This window comes from Gossypium hirsutum, chromosome D03, assembly GCF_007990345.1.
Source record: "Gossypium hirsutum isolate 1008001.06 chromosome D03, Gossypium_hirsutum_v2.1, whole genome shotgun sequence".
NCBI lineage: Eukaryota > Viridiplantae > Streptophyta > Magnoliopsida > Malvales > Malvaceae > Gossypium > Gossypium hirsutum.
The window spans coordinates 53,106,195-53,125,366 of NC_053439.1; the positions used below are offsets into that span (position 1 = coordinate 53,106,195).

At 30.9% G+C, this 19,172-nt stretch overlaps 3 protein-coding genes across 3 annotated transcripts; 1 reads left to right on the forward strand and 2 right to left on the reverse strand.

Annotated features, from left to right (window-relative positions):
- The first annotated feature begins 8,762 nt into the window (after positions 1 to 8,762).
- On the forward strand, positions 8,763 to 12,202 carry LOC121215616 (probable pectinesterase 68). The gene is made up of 5 exons (XM_041090560.1): positions 8,763 to 9,139; positions 9,232 to 9,421; positions 10,231 to 10,437; positions 11,491 to 11,729; positions 11,896 to 12,202. Exons 1-5 carry the CDS (start codon positions 8,847 to 8,849, stop codon positions 12,050 to 12,052), a joined length of 1,086 nt encoding a protein of 361 aa, XP_040946494.1. The 5' UTR covers positions 8,763 to 8,846; the 3' UTR covers positions 12,053 to 12,202.
- Positions 12,203 to 13,037: 835 nt separating this feature from the next.
- LOC121203343 (putative pentatricopeptide repeat-containing protein At1g12700, mitochondrial) lies at positions 13,038 to 18,107 on the reverse strand. Its single transcript, XM_041090561.1, has 6 exons — positions 16,196 to 18,107; positions 15,367 to 16,029; positions 15,239 to 15,287; positions 14,753 to 15,027; positions 13,970 to 14,286; positions 13,038 to 13,327 (listed from the first exon to the last, which is right to left on the reverse strand). The coding sequence occupies exon 1, from the start codon at positions 18,049 to 18,051 to the stop codon at positions 16,249 to 16,251; it is 1,803 nt and encodes a 600-aa protein (XP_040946495.1). The 5' UTR covers positions 18,052 to 18,107; the 3' UTR covers positions 13,038 to 13,327; positions 13,970 to 14,286; positions 14,753 to 15,027; positions 15,239 to 15,287; positions 15,367 to 16,029; positions 16,196 to 16,248.
- Positions 13,972 to 15,554, reverse strand: LOC107942532 (peroxisome biogenesis protein 19-2). Its single transcript, XM_041089913.1, has 4 exons — positions 15,440 to 15,554; positions 15,239 to 15,287; positions 14,753 to 14,945; positions 13,972 to 14,286 (listed from the first exon to the last, which is right to left on the reverse strand). Exons 1-4 carry the CDS (start codon positions 15,552 to 15,554, stop codon positions 13,972 to 13,974), a joined length of 672 nt encoding a protein of 223 aa, XP_040945847.1.
- Positions 18,108 to 19,172: the final 1,065 nt, after the last annotated feature.

The window sequence follows — 19,172 nt, forward strand, 5'->3', positions numbered from 1 at the left end:
AGTCAATTTGATAGTAATTAAAATAATTTTTTATGATTTTATAGTTAAAAGAAGTATTGTATAAAAAATAAAAATAAATAGAAATTTAAGAGATAATTGTGTTCCGTGAGAAATTACCAACAAGTGTTGAAAAGAATCTGGGTTCGAATATTAAAGACGATATTATTAAAGAAGGTAGTCACGAATCTTAAATATAAAAAGTAAAATCAACATATTAACTTTTTATTATGCAAAAACATATTTTAAATATATGTCTTATATATCCAATAAACTATGAGATCAAGCCTAAGCACATAATTTCATTATAGGTAAAGGAAAGTTGTCATTTGCTTACTTTATATTTTTGCTTGACATTCCATTATTATAATATGCTATAATGCTAACATAATTACAATAAATTTTTTCAAACAAGTACGATAAATGAGGCATTTTTATTTAGATTTTTGCATTCAACTCTACTTGTTTATTCACTTTTCAATATTATAAAAATTAAATTATTGGAACTAACTTCCTCTTGAGTTTTGACCTAATAGTTTTTTTATATAAAAATAGTTAGCCGATCGATAGTCCGTTTTTTGGGTATTTTGAACGGGCTGAATCTACTTAAAAACGGGCCTGGATTTGAAAATTTTTTGGAACTTGGTCTCGATCTCTAGTGGTGACATGACATTTTAACATTATGCCATGTCATCACCTAAATTTTTTTTTTAAAAAAATTGAGAAATGTTATCAAGTTTCAGGACCAAGTTAAAAAATTGTCAGTTTTAGGGATTAAATGTTGCATTATCTCTTTTGACGAATATTAAATGGCTACCAACCCTAAAGTAAAGGACCTCCTGAATAATTATTCCAAAAGGGAAAAAAAAAGCCAACTAAAGTAATCCATCATTTGTTTGTGGTTACCACATTTGGGTCTCCCAAAAATGGTAAAATCCTCTTATAGATCTTAAAGTTTTACAAAATTACTTGATAATATAAAAGTTAATCTTTTAAAAATTTATAATTCATATTTTACCCCTACTGTAATTGTCTAGCTTCCCCCTATTTTCTTCCATCTCTCCCGAAAGACTCCAAAACAGACCATATATTTCTTAACATTTTCATTGGTTCAATTATCCAAATTGTCCCCATATTTCATTAGTCCACGAGGCTTCACTTAATAGCAGCACTACCCAAACTCCACCTCATTTTATCGTCTTCCACCCATAGTTTCGCCTCTTTAGGCTTCATCTTCCCTTTTGCACTCAAGCTTTGCTCCGGTTTCGGGATCGTTCATCGGCTTTACATCGACGTGGTGCATGCATTCAAGCTCTTCTTTTTTCAGTTGAATTAGATAGTTGACCAGACATCTCCGGCCTGCAATGGTAACAGATGGCGGCTAGCTCTTTGTTTAGTTTCCCAGATGATAATCTGCGCGAGTGAAAATTGATGTATATATTTGAATCACAATTCAAAAGAAAGTTTCATGTGCATAATTGTACAAAATCAAAATTCATGTATCAAATTGTACAATAAATCAACAGTTATGTATAATTTTAAGATTTATCCTTACAATTTCTTTTCGGAAGTAAGCTATCCTAATTTTTTTTATTAGATTTAAATTATAATTAAATGAAATCTATATCTATACATGTTTTTGATTTAGTATGCAATATTATATATAAATTTTAATTTAATATAATTATATACGTACAAATTTAATTTTGATTCAATTTTCACATTCAATTAACACGATTATTTATATGATACAATTTTCCATTATATCATGTGGGAATTACGAATATAGTATTCTATTAAACTAAAAAAAAAGTACATTATTTCTACATAGATTTAAAAATACACCCATTTTTATTAGTTTGATAAAATATTGCATAAGAAAACTATGCAATATAAATAATATTATAAGTATATTGTGAAAATTGAATTAAAATTAAAAAAATATATAATCATATTATATAATAATATATCCATTTTATTTCAAATACTTCAAAAAATAGAAGGGGGCATATGCACCTACCTTGACTTTGTCATCCACTATTATATATTTAAAAATAATGATGATCTTTTCACGCATACAACTCCAATAAATTTAGAAAAGATAAAAATAATGATGATTGTGATTTTAGCTTATCCTCACATTAATTTCAAATAATATTTATCAAATTGTAAAGAAAAAAAACCATATATGACAAATCTCGGTATGTTTTAAAAATTTAAAAAAATTAAAGGACTTAAAATTAAATACTATTAACTATATTTAAACATAATTAAATATTAACTATAATTATTTTGTTTCCTTTCAAGGTTTGGGTTTCGAGTTTTAGATTTTGGGTTTTGATTTTTAGGTTTCAGATTTTAAATTTTGAGTTTCATGTATTTGTATTATTTAGTTTTATAAACTCTTTGTTTTTCTTTTTGTTTTTGTTGATGCAGTGTATAACAAGGAAGATGATGTGGTGGTGTTGAGAAGGCCAATTCACCTTAAGAGGCGAAGAGCCGGAAAAGACAGGATAGGGAGAAGGCTAAGGAGGATTAGTGCTCCATAGTTGCTTAAGGCCTCAAAAGATTTTCTTTTTCCATTGTTGGAAGGGTTTTACCAGGGACGTCCTCTTGTCTGCTAGCATGACGTGGCAAACCGTTATAGATGGGTTGCCATCAGGGAGTACGTACAGAACGTGCACCGCAGACTCATTTTGTTATGGCAGTACGAGATTGTTATACTCAGGTGGGGCCCAATGGTCTCCAAGGGCATGTTCACACTTAATGAGTATTCACACCTAAAAAGCAAGTGTCAGGTAAGGCAACTTGCCAAGAAGGTGGGTTATCCTTGGAAGTGGGCTAGGTCTTTTAGAGGGAAGCGAGTGGTTCTAATCCCTTGCCAAGACTGAGGGTCGAAAGGAGAGTAGGGATTCGAGAGGGCTAGTCATCGAGGAGTCCGAATAGAGTCAGAGGGTTGGTCATGGGTGTTTCTCAGGTGGCCCTTCATGCTAGCACGTGTCCAAGTCTGGAGGAGGTGTAATAGTTTTGCATCGATGATGATGTATCATCTTATTATTAACTGATGTTACATGAAATTTGTGCATCAATGGTATACCAAATTATCCCCCAAAAAATTTTATTCCAAGACAAAAAAAAATACACATTCGTAAAGAGACTAAAAATGATCAAATTACAATATAAAAGACTAAATCCACCCAAAAAAATGCATAACACAAGGGCCTTATATAGAATTTTGCCAAAAGTTTCAATCTCTCTCAAAAGACTCCAAATAGACCCCATCTTACAATTTGTCCATATATATATTTCGTAGCTAATAGAAACCCAACACCCCCATATTTTTATCATATGATCCATGGCCATGGGGCCGCACTTAATAACAGCAGTAGCCAAATTCTATCTCTTATCATCAACCCCTAGTTTCTCCCCTTTAATTGTAGGCTTGATCTGCCCTTTCGCACTCAAATATTGCATCAATTTAAGGGTTGGTGTTGCTCGGCTTTACATTGATTTAATCCATGCAGGCAGGCTCTTCTTTTTTCAGTTGAATCGGATAGTCCTTGAAGCTGATCATCAACCAGCAGCAGCTCCGGCCGGTAATGGTAGCAGATGGCAACGAGCTCTCCGGTTAGTTTGCCGGAGGATAATAACCCATGCGAGAAGGTCGCCGCCAGCGTTAGAATTCGACGTGGCTAGCTTCCATACTCTCACCATGCTTTCACTGTAAGCACTCAGATTCTATTTCAGGGTGAGAAACATAAGAATCTTATATGATCCGGAAAACCAGAAATTTAGTTTTCATATGAGTGTATACATCTGGGTTTCAAATCTCTTTAAAGGTTTAATTTTGATATTAGTCCCTTTATTATACTGAAATTTAAGATTTGATCCCTATATTTGGTAAAATTTAATCATGTACTTTGTAAATTGTTATTACTATGTGTGAATTGATAACACGTTTGTTGTTGGCATTAAAGCAATGGTGTTCATTATTTTTTTACTTTTACGTGTCACATCAAAATTCGAATTCGGTTAACCATGTTGAACCAATAATAAAGTGGCTAACAATGTTACTAATTCGGACATACTAATAATATTATAAAAGTAGAGATCAAAATATGCTAAATCAAAACAAAGGGATTAAACTCAGCATAGTAGAAGGACTAAAACTACAATTTGACCTTAAAAGAACCCTTAAAATTTCGAGTGTCAATAAATTGTTTAATTCTACTTTTAATCCTTTTGTTGTGTTAAAATTTGAAATCTAATCTCTCTTTTAATTTGATATAATTTGATTTCTTTATTTTTATAAAATGTTAAATAGTAAGTATTTTGATTTAGTTATTATAATTGTGTGTTAGAATAAGTATTGTGTGTAAATTACAATACATATTGGATTCCATTGTTTATGAGTTTTATTTAGGCATAATGATTTATTTGGTTCTCCAATTTTATAAAAAGTTTAATTTTTCACCTTTTTTAGTCCTTAAACTTACATTGTTTGTCAAATCACCTTAAAATAGATAGAAAAGAGTCAACAATTAATTAATTTTTTAAAATTAAAAATAATAAAAATATTTTTATACTTTTTTTGTAATTTGATAAACAACGTAAGTTTAAATGTTTAAAAGAACGAAAAATTAAATGAAAAATTAAAATAATTTTTATAAAATTGAAGGACCAAATAAATTATTATTCTTTTTATTTAAAAGTTTGGGTTGCCTTAATTTTATTTTTCCCTTTTATGCATATTGGATACCGCGTCGTGGAAAGGGCATTGTATTTCATTTTCTAATAGCAAAATACCAAGCAGTGTCCTTTTCGCCTTCGGGTGCCAAATCCGAAAGCAAAAGAAGAGACGTCTCACTTGTGCCCTATTGCGCACTACCTATAGACGGACAGACGCCTACTCATGAACCAATGATATTTGCTCAAGCCAACTACTTAGAAAGTCCAATCTTGGTCCATAGAATTAGAGCTACCAAATTTTTTTTGATTCAAAATCATACTATTCGGTTTGATTTACTTGTGTTTAGCAGTGTTTGTAGAGCGAGGAGAACTCAACTTAGATATGATATTGAAATCAAACAAGGCAAGGATGAGAGTGGTTTGGGGCGGTTTACAATAAGGTGGAAAGTCGTTGTATGTGGCGATCGGGGAATAGATGTTGTTAGTTCAAGGGAGTTAGATGTGGAGAGAGAGAGAGTTCTCGGGACTGAGGACTTATATACTCTCAGTTATGATCTCGTGATGTGTCATTTTTTATTGGTAGTCTTAAAGTAAGTTTGCCACATGACCTGTCACTATAGACTTAGGTAGGGTGGCGATTGGACATGATGTCAATCACTTTAAATGGGACATGACAATTAGTATCAGAAATAACAGTTAATGTATGGGACCCATTTGATTGTGTGATCGAAGAGTGGTTGCAAAGGGTTGCTCTTAGGGATATTTTCAAGGAGTATCTCCAGTGGATTCCTGAAGAGCATGTCTAAGGGGTAAAGGTCTAACAAATATATTTTATACTCGCTTAAGTTCAATTTGGCCCAAAATAAGGGTTTAAAAGTTTGCCCCAACTTGCTCATATTTGTAAATAACTAAACGAAGTCCACTTTAAGTCCACCCATATTAATTTTTTGATTTTTTAAAAGAAATTATATTGTTTTTAATTTGATATTTAATATTTAAATATTTACATTATAATATTATATATTACTATAGATGCTTAAGGATTTAGATTCAGGCTCTATCATTCGCATGTTTTTTTTTAATTTAAAGTATTTTCTTATAAATTTTATATAAAGATATATGGAAATATAAAAATATCCCTTACTATTTATTAATTGCATAAAGCTTGGTTTTTTGGTTTTTTCATTGATCAAATTGGTGTTGAATTGGCTCGTGAAACTAACCCGATCATACACTTAAATAATAGTGTAAATTATAAACACATTGTTAATGGCATAATATATTATATAAGTATTAAAGTTGAAATTTTTTGAACTAACAAATGGTTGAAAGAAGTGAAAGTGGACTTCTTCTTTAAGCATTTGGACTAAGTTTGAATTTTAGAGTCGATATTGTTTAGATGATTTTACTTAAATACCACCCTCAGCTCGAACAGAATTGGCATCGAATTGTAAAATGGATGAAAACGCAACGCTTATACCAAAAACTTGAAAATTTTTAATATTTTTCAATTAAATTAGTGTCGTGTTACATGATGATCAACTCAATCAATACTTTTAATAATAGTATGGGTAAACTATGCCCAAAGTTGCTAAACTATTAGCAAATTTACATTTTGGTCACTCAACTTCAAAAAGTTCAAAATGATCACTAAACTATTCGAAAGTTTTCATTTAAGCGACTAAATCATTCGAAAGTTTTTATTTAAGTCACTAGGTTGTTAAATTTTTTTTTAAAAGTTCAGTTAATGAGCTTCAAGTAACGATTCCATAACTAGTACAGTAATCAATACCCATCAATGAGTAAAATAGCATACGTTAGATCCAAGTTGATTTGACGGTCAAAGTCAAATATTAGAGAAGAAAGTTGTTTTGATTTTAATTCGCAAATTCATGACTTTAAAGTTGTTTCATAAAAAAAAACTGAACTATAAAAGAAAAGTGAAATAAAAACTTTCAATTGATATAAACGGTACGAAAAAAAACAATACAACAATTATTTTAACAACTCAATTACTTAAATAAATAATAAAAACTTAAATTTATTAATAATTTTCACCATGAATGCAGCTTACCCCAACGAAAGTGTGATTATCAATGGGAGACCAAAAGTCTAAGCAATGTGGGAAATTAAAAAGAAAACATCAGCACTAGATTATATATATTCCCTCGATATATCCACCAAAAGCCATGATTTTAGGGCAAAACCTGTCACCACTCACCATGTTGTTTGCAAATCAACGTTAAAAAGAGTATATATATATATATACTATAGCATCATTTTTAGTAGGTCCCAAACCAATAATCAACCCAATCATCAGCATCATCACTATTCATAATCAAAGACCTTTTTTTGGTGTTGCAACTTTTTAATAAATTAAGAAATTATTTATTTATTTTCGTCGTAAAATTAAGAAGGAAAAAGAAAACATATATATATATGTACCAGAGTCTGGGCAATTTTGTCTGTAGCCTTAATGGTGAAAATGTTTTTTTGTAGTCCCAACGTTCGAAAGAAATACAAGTGGATCCCAGTAGGGACCAATGTGTGTTTTTTAGGGGCCAAATTGGCCAAAATTCTTAGTTTCACTTTTAGAAAACGGACATTTTAGCCATGTCTAGTCCATTCAGTATTCTTCTACCATTATCAAAACCTTTAAATTCAGCATGGTTGAATGTTGTGGTGAAATATATTGTAACTTTAAGAAAAGATTTAAGGGTGGATTTGGATGAACGGTGAGATGTGTTTAGCTTATTTTTTGTCTCATCGCTGTTTTTATACTAACTGAAAGTAAACACACCACTCATCTGAACACATCCTAAATTTAAATTTTAAAAATAACATTGTTAAAAAGAATAATCATGAATATTAAAAAATAATTTTTATAAAACATAAAAGTGATATGTAATGAGACATTTCCATAGAGAGAGATTTACTAAGATATTCCTAGCTTTGGTAGAAAAGGGAGTTTCCTTTTAGCCCATCTGTTGATAATTTGGTTAAATTCTGATTTTGATTTCTCTATTATTTTTAAATTTGAGATATAGTCATTATATTTTAATTTAGTATAATTTAATCTTTGAATAATATCATTAGTTAATTTAAATAGCTAAAATCTTTTAACTATTTCGGTTAAAATACTAACATGATTTTTTCTTAAAAACACCTATCCAGCAACACTAAACAAAAATTTCATGTCAGCACGATAAACTAAAAAGGGATGTTTTTAAGGAAAAAAAATCATCTAGCTTTTAAACTAATTAATGACATTATAAAAAATATATGAACCAAATTACGTCAAATTAAAGAAAGGGATCTGAAAATAGTAGAGCGATCAAAATCGTAATTTAACACTAATAATTAGCAAGGACAACACTACAAAGAAAGATTAATAGGTTTACCCAATCAGACTAACTTCTCAACTTTTGTAAAATAAAGAGATGAAATTCACAATTAGACCAATATATATGTATATATAAAGATGTTAAAATATCTTTCTCAGAATTTTAATTTTAGTTCATATACTTAATAAACTAAAAATTCAATTCTCCTACTTTTGCAATTTAAAGATCCTAATCCAATCATAATCGTTGTTGGTAATTTTAATCAATATTTATCAATTTAACATATATATACTTGTTTTTCATCAATCATATGTCACGTTATATAAAAATTTTATCAAATTACAATATAAAGATAATAATATAGTGTTATGTATATAATTAGATACTCACTCTTTTTTTTAATAAGCTCGTTATAGATTATGATCATATATTAACCTTTGTAGTTAGTACTAAAAAATTCTAACACTTTCCGAATTTTTTTAATAAATAAAAAATTCTAACACATTCCGAATTTTTTTAATAAATAAAAAACAAGCAAATCTCTGTCGGAAAATGACAAAAAAGAAAATTCAGAAACATATACTAAGAAATTATATTCGTTGGTAGATAATGCAAATCCAACCCCACAAATTTACGTATAATACAGCCAAGAACACCATAAGGAGGGAACAAAAAAAATGACCGTTGCAAACACCCAAAAAATTTATTATTAAAAATTAAACTCAATTTGTGGTACAATATAAATACCATGAAAACCAAATCTCATGAAAAAGAAAATCCCAGTTTTTTTTTTTGTTTGTTTAATGCTCTATTTTAATGGAGTTTTCATCTTCATCTTGTTTCAGTTCCTTTTTATTATTGTTTTACGTATGTTTTTGCTTATGTCTTGCAACGCCGCCGTTAGTGGTGGCAACAGGAAATGGTTCTTCTTGTAATAATACTAATACAACGAGGCATCACCATAAATGGATTGGACCCATTGGTCACCGGTTGATTACCGTTGATGTTAACGGGTCGGGTCAGTTCCGGTCAGTACAAGATGCCGTTGATGCTGTACCGGAGAATAATAGAAAGAATGTTATGATCTTAATCAGCCCTGGACATTACATGTAATAATTTTGTTTTTTTTTTGTTTTTTTTGTTTTTTATGTAGTAATAGATATTAAAGCACTTTAAGAATAATGTGTGGTGGTGATGGCAGAGAGAAGGTGGTGGTGCCGGCGACGAAGCCATACATAACGTTTCAAGGTGCCGGTAGAGAGACAACGTTTATTGAGTGGCACGACAGAGCTTGTGACCGTGGGTCTAATGGTCAACAGTTGCGTACTTATCAAACGGCTTCCGTTACTGTGTATGCTAATTATTTCTCTGCTAGAAATATTAGCTTCAAGGTAAATATAAAGAAAGGTTAAATTATGATTTTGGTATTGAGAATTTAATATTTTAATTTGCTATAAGTTTGTGTTTAAATAGCTAAATATTCTTGTACTGGGGCTTGAATTTTTTTTTGTTTAAGTTAATTCCTAAATCCGATAATTATTCTCATATTGGAGCATGAATTTAACAATTGTTCCCACTTTGGGAGTCTAAACTTTAGGATTTTCAAGGAAATATCAGGGACTAACTTTGACCAAAAAAGTGTTTAGGCCCCAAAGTGGGAACAATTGCCAAGTCTAGGGACTAATTTTGACAAAAAAAGTTCAAGCCTCAATGTGGAAGTAATTGCCAAATTTAGTCTCCAAAAGTGATTTAACCCCTTTTTTTTAACTAGAATAGGAAACAAGGTTAACTATTTAGATTAGCTAATGATATTAGAAAAGCAGATATCAAATTATATTAGATTAAAGTATAAGGATTAGATCTTAAATTTGAACATATTAGAAGGACCAAAACTATAATTTGACTAATAAGAGAAACATTTCTCTTCTTAATGTTGCAAATAAGCTTCGTGTGTATAATTCTATGCTTTATTAATGGTTATGATGATAACCCATCAAACTTAGAAGATTGTTGATTATGCGACCTCATCTAGTTTATTAGCTCGGCATAAAATTATAAAATTATACACCCTCAATGCATTAATACCGTATTATAATATATATATAATATAGCCGATGTAGCTAGAATTCAAACCCTAGTAACTCATCGTCTAAATTTGTAATGATAGAGAGAAAAGGTTACAATGCATTAAATCATGCAGAATACAGCACCGGCTCCGAAGCCGGGAATGCAAGGGTGGCAAGCTGTGGCGTTCCGTATTTCTGGTGACAAGGCATATTTCTCGGGGTGTGGATTCTACGGTGCACAAGACACTCTTTGCGACGATGCCGGACGTCATTATTTCAAGCAGTGTTATATTGAGGGTTCCATCGACTTCATCTTCGGGAATGGCCGTTCCATGTACAAAGTAAGAACAAATACTATTTTTATTATTTAGGGTAAAATATGTCATAAGTCTCTATATATTTTGTAAATTTAAAATTTAATCATTGTGCTTTTTATTTCAATAACTCAGTTACTCTACTTTTCAGATTTAAAAATTTAAGTCGAGTTGTTAATATTGTTAAAATTATTTTAGCTACAGAGTTTTTTTTTAATTTTAAAATGTCATACCAACAAATTTAATTAGATAATTTTTAACAATGTTAACAACTAAAATTGAATTTTTAAATATGAAAAGTGGAGGGGCTAAATTTTAAAAAATAAAATCACAAAGACTAAATTCTAAATTTTTGAAAAGTATAGGGACTTATGAAGTATTTTAACCTATTATTTATTATTTATTATTTATTATTATAGTGTAGGGCCAATCTGACTCTCTTATCCATAAAAGCTTTAAAAAAACCAAAAGGAAAAGGAAAAGATCTTTTCTATGTCAGAAACAGAAAGTTGTTCATTTTAAATTTTAAAAAATTTTAATTTATTTTGAGTTGTTTTGTTTTTCTGCTATTTGGGGTAAGAAATATTTTATGTTTGAGTAATTAGAGTTTATCAATTAAGTTTTTTAGATTTGGATAATTTTGAGTTTTGTTATTCGATTTTGGAACATTTAGATCTTAATTGAGATATTTTAGGGTTTTATCATTTAAGTTCGAGATTATTTTAAAATACGAATGGAATGAGTTCAATTTGTTGACTATTTATAGTTAAATTATGATAAGTCGAGTTAAGATTCAGATTAATCCAATCAAGCTTTTGAGTTCAGATATGAATTGAGAGGTCTACTCAAACTAGGTTGAATCCAAAGGGGTCATGAATGGGCTCTGGTCCTTCCTTCGTTTAAATGGTTAAATTATTTTTTTACCCCTTCACAAAAAATTATAATTCAATTTAAGCCTTCTTAATAAAAAAATTTATGCCTTTAGCTCAATATTTTTTTTAATTTTCAGTTTAGGGTTTAAATATTATTACTTACAATATGAGACTGAAATAAAATTGTGAGAAATGGAATGTTTTACAGGAATGTGAATTACACTCCATAGCTACGAGATTTGGATCCATAGCAGCCCATGACAGGAAATCACCAGATGAGAAAAGCGGGTTTGCTTTTGTAAACTGCACAGTGACGGGTACTGGCCCACTTTATGTCGGTCGAGCCATGGGTCAATACTCCAGGATTGTCTATTCTTACACCTACTTTGACAATCTCGTTGCTCAAGGCGGTTGGGACGACTGGGACCATGTTAACAACCAGAATAAGTATGTCCCCTTTTTTTTCCTATGAATTCTTATATGTACGTGAATGATCTAGACTCAAACTGATCTGAACTTGAAAATGATCTCAATATGTAAATTGAAATTCAAGCTCAAATTAATTTAATCCAAATCAATTCAACTCAAAACCGTTGTTCCCTTTGATTTATAGGACAGTGTTTTTTGGAGTATATAAATGTTGGGGACCCGGAGCTGCCGCTGTTGGTGGAGTAGGAAGGGCCAAGGAACTAGATTTTGGGACAGCCCATCCATTTTTAGCCAAAAGTTTTGTCAATGGGAGGCATTGGATAGCACCATGGGATGTTTAGCCCCCAACACTCACTACATTCACTATAGTCTAATTTATTCTATTTTTTTTTGCAAATTTCATTGATTCATTTCATTTTATTTTTTTTTGCATATATTGTAATGAACACAATGTACCATTTCTCATTCAATTCATTCTTTAAGATTTAATACATTTTATCTTTAGAAAGAAACCGATGTTTTTATTTTGGTCTAATTGCGATGTTAGTCCCTCTATTAGGCTAATTTGAAATAATTTGACCTTTCTACTTTTTGTAATATTATTAATAGATCCAAATTGATAATATAGTTGTTTCCACTTTTCATTGAGATTATGAGGTGAAGTTAATTTTTTTTCAATAAATTGCACCAAGCATCCTCAAACTATGACTCACATTTTAAAATGGTTCTTAAACTTTAAAATGTTTTAGTTACATCCCTAACTTTGAAGGTTATATCAATCAAGTCCTTTTGCTACTAAAACAATTAATTTCACCATAAGTGATAGTTTAGATCTTATGTGGCATAACTTAAAATTAAAAAGATTAAACTAAAAATAAAAACAAACCTTGTATTGAGTGAATTGCACCAAAGTTTCACTGTTTTGCTTTTTTTTTCTTTTAATTTTTTTAACTTTAAGGTTTAATTTTTTTAAAATTTTAAATTAACACAAGATTTTATGTGTCACTTAACGATGAAACTAACGGTTTTAGAAATGAAAAGATTTGATTGATATAACTTTAAAGTTTGAAGATGTAATTAGAATATTTTAAAATTTAAAGAGAATGCAAGTCAAATGTTTGGTGCAATTTACTCTCTTCTTATTGTTCTTTGATCATACAAAGACTACACGAAATTTTAGTCAATCATGTAACATGTACAATCAATAATAAATTTTAAAAAATTCCATTTCACTTTAACAATCATTATAAAAGTTTTATAAAAGAAACCCATTTATACCAAATTAAAATAGAAAGATTAAATTTCAATTTCCAGTATAGTAGGAGGGGCTAAAACCATGATTAGACCTTTTTATTTTTATTTTTAAAGAATCACCTAAAGAGCACAATTGAACCTTGGGCTAATGAACATCTTTCACAATAACCATATATAAGCTTGACAAAAAAAAAAAAAAACTATGCTTGAACATTGAGTTTACAAGGATCAAATTACTTGGAAGTTAAAAAGGTAATCTACATTTCTTTTATTCCCTCAATCTATGGAAATATAAAGCACACATAATCCGCATTAGGAAATTGCCTCAACGGTTCTGCTGTGAATCCACCATCTCTGGGGATCTGCAAGAGTATAACTGTTTGTTACCACAACGATAGATATACCTCATTAAAAATTGATACAAGTGTTTTAAATATGTTCAACATCAGATTCAAGCTAACATTTAACACCTAAATTAACAGCTACACTAACTGAAAGACTAACCAATATGATATTGATACTTTCGAGAATACGAATTTGAAGTCTAGGACCAATTTAAAATCGATGAAAGTACCCAAGAAATCCTTGTATCATAAAGACTATATATTATTAAATGGATCAATTTAGCTCCTGTATTATTAAAAATAATCAAATAGGGGCTAAATTGGAATAGAGCTAATATTTTAAATTCTTTTATGGTTCTTTAAATGAAATCTTTTGTTTGTAATTGAATTGCAATTGAGAAAAATAATTTTCAAGATATTTTTTATATAGTAAATGTTAATTCTATTACAATTTGGACTTAATTGATTTTTTTTAATAGTATAGGGACTAAATTGATCCAGTCCCCATAATACAGAGACCTCCTACGTACTTTAACCATTTAAAATTTGTGCCATAGCTCGGGAAGACATTGGCTAGTAGATTGGACAAAAGCTAGAACATTGAAAATGAATATTCTTTTATTTCCATTATTAGACTGCTTCAAAAGAAAGGGAACTTACAGCTAGTCAAGATTCCATAAACCGAATTCAGGAGCAAGATCTTGCAGGATATCATTTGGTGGCTGGCCACATTCTTGCATTTTCTGCATGAGGTCAACGATCCAGGTGAAGTTACGAGGATCATTTTCATAAACTCCATTAAGTTCCTTTATCAGCTCGTATTGGAGGGAGTATCGTTCGTGTTCTTCTTTGCTCAAACTGGTTTTGTGCTCATCTAACCACTGTGGGTATCTTTCTTCGATTTCCTTCATCGGTCCATGAAGAATCTCTTTGGAAAAAAGTTTTTGCATCACAGTCTCTACAATCGATTCCATGTCCTGGCCAAAATGAAGGAATAATTAAGTACGTATTCCCTAGCATGTGCTACTAATGAAACCTAAAACCTGTCTCAATTGATAACACACTAAAACAGGCTAACAATGTATTTTAAAGCAAAACATTAACGTGCATATATTTAACCTGTCGGGAAAAAAACCCGAGCCTCAAACTCAAACCCAAACCCAAAATGACTAGAACCTAAAATTGACCCAAACCCAAAATGATCGAACTAGAAATTGACACGGAATCAAAATGATCGGTAAATTTTAAAACCTGAATTGATCTGATCAAAAACTAACCCCATCCCCCCAACAAGTTTGAAAGTTTGAGATGGAACTAAAGTAGAAAAAGGTTAATGGATGAAAATACCGGAAATGTGAAATTACACCTACAGCAAAAATCTGAATTATAATTGAGATAAACAAGGCCTTGAAAGGAAAAAAGAAAACATTCAAGTAAATATACCTGAGACCCGGCAAGCTCCTCAAACTGCTTGAACCAATCCTCCATCATTGCATCCTTACTGAGATCATATCCGCCAAGTTTCGACATTGGTGCCAATCCTTTTACAGCTTCTCTGGTCTGTTCTCTCAGTTTATCAAGAGCTTCTGCAATATGAGACTCCCTTGAAAACCTTTTGCTTTCCCTTTTTCTTGCACTTCAAGTCAGGTAATCCAATTCCTAACCTTTGAAAACTAGGCAAAGTATCAGATTCTTGCTTTTCTCTACATCATCTCCTCCTGCACACCAAATATAAAGCTACATATTTGGCAGAAATTTCACAAACACTAAAATATATAGCTTTTGAGGGGGGAAATAGAAGAAATGGATTTTAGCTTGGGGGAAAAATTGGACTTGAATCAAAAAGGGATATTAAGAAAAAATAAAAAAAAATATAGGATAAATATGTAGACATATAAAAGTACATGTAAAGAGAAATGAGGAGGCTACCTTTGAGGACGAGGGGTAAGGTTGAGATTCTGGAAATCATCCAAAGCATCTGAGATAAAAAGGGTTCAAACTTCAGAGGTTTAAGAAAAACAATTAAAACAAAGATTAAAGACAGAGAATCATAGTACCATGAAGTAGGTCTATATATCATCAGGTTGAGCTCAAGCAGCCTTCATTTGCCTTAAGGTCAGAAATTATCACCAGTAACTTCAAGTGAAAATCCAGGAAGTTGAGAAGCATGTTGCAAAGATTGAGCGACCAACAGGAATAGTCTGCTTCCTGGTCGCCAAGGATACCAACGAAATTCTAAACTCATGGAAAACCTTGTTGATATTGTTGAGAAGAGTCACCACCAAATACACAAAAAAAACATGGTTCACAAGCTGCTCTGAAAGTGTGAAAATGATATTCAGTGATTGCAGGCGGTTACCTCTCTATTCCATTTAATCTTTATCTTGGCATCAAATTTACATTCCTTTAAAATGATGGCTTTTCGAATTTCATGTGCGCAGGTTGGCCTACTTGAACTGTGTTTCTCAAAGCAAGAGGTTGACTGTGTTGGGTGCCTTCATTCTGACTTTAGTTGCTCGGTAAACTGAAATTTAGATATAATAACTATAGAAAACCTATATAGCAGGTGGAGTAAAAACATTGAACTATACTTGGTTATTTGTATTGTTAAATCTTGATCATTATTTACCAATTCGGCTGTGAATGAATCTTTTTTGAGCTTTTTCTGCATTGTTTTTGTACTTTTGCTTCATTTTCCCTTTCTGATTCACTTCAACAAGCTAAATTCAAATACAGGGTGGTTCATTGTTACTAAGGTTACAGCTCCTACCATTTCATTAAGAAGCTCTAGTAAAATAACAATAAAAATTGGCTCAATAATGTTAACATTACCTGAAGAATGCAAAAGAATGAAAGTAATAGAAACATAAAAGATACGTTGCATACCTAGTAAACGTTCATATTCACTGTGGAACTTCCTCTTTATTGTTTGAAAATCTTCACAATGCCTGCCTTATCTCATAAGTTGGTTGATCTTCTTCAGTCACTGCCAATAGAGTCACTAACTTGACTACTGTGAATGAATCAGCAGAAAATCCTTTATCTACCATTTCATGAAGAATTTTCATAGCTTTAGACAAGTCATTTCTTTGAAGGAAACCCCGAATTGTAATATTGTAAGAGATGTTATTTGGAAAACAATCATCTTCTTCCATCTTCCTGAAAAGATCATATGCTTTTTCAGGTAGTCCTTCATTGCAAAGTCCCTTGATCATTATGTTATATGTCGGCAGACTAGGCTTTAAACCAATAACAAAGACGTGTGAAAAGAGTCTTGTTGCAGCTTCGAAATGCTTGGCTTCGATCAAGCCATCAAGTAGGATATTATAGTGGAAAATATAGGGTTCTAACTCATTGTTTTGCACTGCATGAAATAGTTCTAATGCCACATCAATTTGACCATGTTTGCATAAACCATCTAGCAAAACTGAGTAAGTAATATGATTTGGAACTTGACCACAAGCACGCATATTCTCGAAGAGTTCTTCTGCATCTGAAAGCCTCCCTACTTGGAACATGCAACGCATAAGAGTAGTGTACGTAGCAACGTTGGGAGCCGGTCCTTTCTGAGTCATTTCATGAAAGAGCTTTAGCGCTTCATCTATCTTGTTAGTTTTACAATATCCATTGATCATGATATTGTAACTAAATACATTACGTTCACATCCAAGGTTAACCATCGAATCAAAAACCTTTCTAGCCTCATCCAATTCACCCTGCAAACAATACCTGTTTATCAATTCACTATACGTAATAACATTAGGCCAAACCCCTTTACGAGTCATCATTGCAACCACACCTAAAGCCTCAGAAATTTTCCCTTCTTTACAAAATCCACCAACCAATATATTAAAAGTCACAACATTCAGTTTCAAATCGTTACTCTCCATTTCATAGAGTAATCTCTTCACCTCACTCCAATTTCCCAAACTACACATCGCTCGAATTAATGAACTGTAAGTAACAACATCCAGTTGAATACCTTTGCCCTTCATTTCATCCACAATGTCCAAAGCCTCTGATACATACTTATTCTTAAAAAGGCAATCTATAACAGATGTATACGCCACTAAATCAAGCCTGAAACCCCTTTCTTTCATCTCCCTCAACATTCTAACAGCGCCATCGCTATTACCCATTTTACAATATCCATTAACCATTATCGTATATAAATACAAATCCGGTCGAAACCCCATTAAAACCATCTCATCAAACAACTTACCAGCTTGACCAACTTTACCTTGAGTACAAAACCCTTTAATCAAAGTAGAGTAAGTAACTAAATTCAATCTATAACCAAGCTTCAACATTTTCCCTAAAACCGAAAACCCGAAACTGACACAATTCGAAAGACAGAAACAATTCATCAAAATATTAAGAGTATAAACATCATGTCTTATCCCCAACAATTCCATTTGTTTACAAAGAGAAACAACAATGGCATAATGTTTCATTCCCACAATAGAACCTAATAGTTTGTTGAATTCAACAATACATGGCTTGGGAGAAGCATGGGTCATTTTATTAAACAAAGTAAGGGCATCAACAATGTTATGAAACTCATACTTTTTTCTATTTCCTTTCTTGGATGAATTTGTGGTGCTGTATACGCCATTAAAAGAAGAAGAGGAGGAGGAGGAGGAGGAGGAGGAGTTGGTTTTTATATGAAGAAGTGAATAATGGTTACCGATTTGATGAAAACGAGGAAGAACAGTTTTGTGCAGCTTCCACTTCATTATCATGGAGGGGATTTTGCGGCTACCAATTTGAGGGTCGGCAGCTTTTGGCTTTTGGGGGGGGGGGGCGGGGTGATAGTGGTTTGGTTCCTGAACTTTTGAATAAGCCCCTAAACTATTTTTAAATTCAGCTCCAAATTCCAAATTTTTCTATTGGCTAAAATTTTGGAAAAGCCCCTAAACTATGGTACTTTATTTATATAAGTCCCTATTTAATTTTTTAACCCCTAAATAAGCCTATATAAGTTAATTTTTTTAATTTGTGAGCGTAAAATTAGATATTAGTTAAAGTTTAAGGATTCTTCGGAATTCTTTTAGGTAATGATTAAATAATTTTTTTTACATAGTAAATTATATTATTATTATGAAGATATTTTTATATTTTTAAAATTTAACTTAATCATTGTTTTACAAAATAAACTATATTATTATGGGGATATTTTTATTCTTTGGGATAAATCTCAAAATTATACACAAATTTTGATTTAATTTACAATTATATACATGAACTTTAATTTGGTGTAGTTATACACATGAAACTTTAATTATAGTTTAAATGTATACTTAAAACTTTAATTTTGATTTAACCATACACATTTAAAGAAATAAATACATCAATTTATTTTTATATTGGATAAATATAATTATTTATGTATTTAATATATAAATATAAAATGATGTTACATCAATAATTGTGTTAATAATTTACAAGAATTGGGTAAAATCAAAATTTCATGTATACAATTGTAGATTAAATCATAGTTCATATATAGTTTCGGGATTTATCCCTTATCCATTTATATCTTTTAAAAATGATATTTTTACATCTTTTATATAAAAAATTTGAAGAAGAATACACACATTTCATTTCATTTATCACAAAATTTCAAAAAGTAATGCTTCTTATATTTTATTTTTTGAATATTCTTTGACCAAATTAAAAACAATTATAGTATTAATGTACTAAAAAAAGGCTTATTCCAAGAAGTATGTACATTGAAGTTATTTTTGGTTGTAAAATAAAATCCATGTATGGGTAGCATTTTGATATTTAAAACTATATAATATAATATTTGTGTCATATTGCTTTGTCCTCAACACAATATTTCCATTCTTCAACAAATGAA

What these genes read in the sequence shown, in the direction of transcription:
- LOC121215616 (XM_041090560.1), top strand. Translation starts at nt 8,847, where the DNA reads ATGGAGTTTTCATCTTCATCTTGTTTCAGTTCCTTTTTATTATTGTTT. An exon ending in ATCAGCCCTGGACATTACAT is followed by an intron (nt 9,140 to 9,231) that starts GTAATAATTTTG and finishes TGGTGATGGCAG; the next exon opens with AGAGAAGGTGGTGGTGCCGG. An exon ending in CTAGAAATATTAGCTTCAAG is followed by an intron (nt 9,422 to 10,230) that starts GTAAATATAAAG and finishes TAAATCATGCAG; the next exon opens with AATACAGCACCGGCTCCGAA.
- LOC107942532 (XM_041089913.1), bottom strand. Translation starts at nt 15,554, where the DNA reads ATGAGTTTAGAATTTCGTTGGTATCCTTGGCGACCAGGAAGCAGACTA. An exon ending in ATTTTCACTTGAAGTTACTG is followed by an intron (nt 15,288 to 15,439) that starts GTGATAATTTCT and finishes TTTTTATCTCAG; the next exon opens with ATGCTTTGGATGATTTCCAG. An exon ending in AGGAGCTTGCCGGGTCTCAG is followed by an intron (nt 14,287 to 14,752) that starts GTATATTTACTT and finishes CATTTTGGCCAG; the next exon opens with GACATGGAATCGATTGTAGA.
- LOC121203343 (XM_041090561.1), bottom strand. Translation starts at nt 18,051, where the DNA reads ATGATAATGAAGTGGAAGCTGCACAAAACTGTTCTTCCTCGTTTTCAT.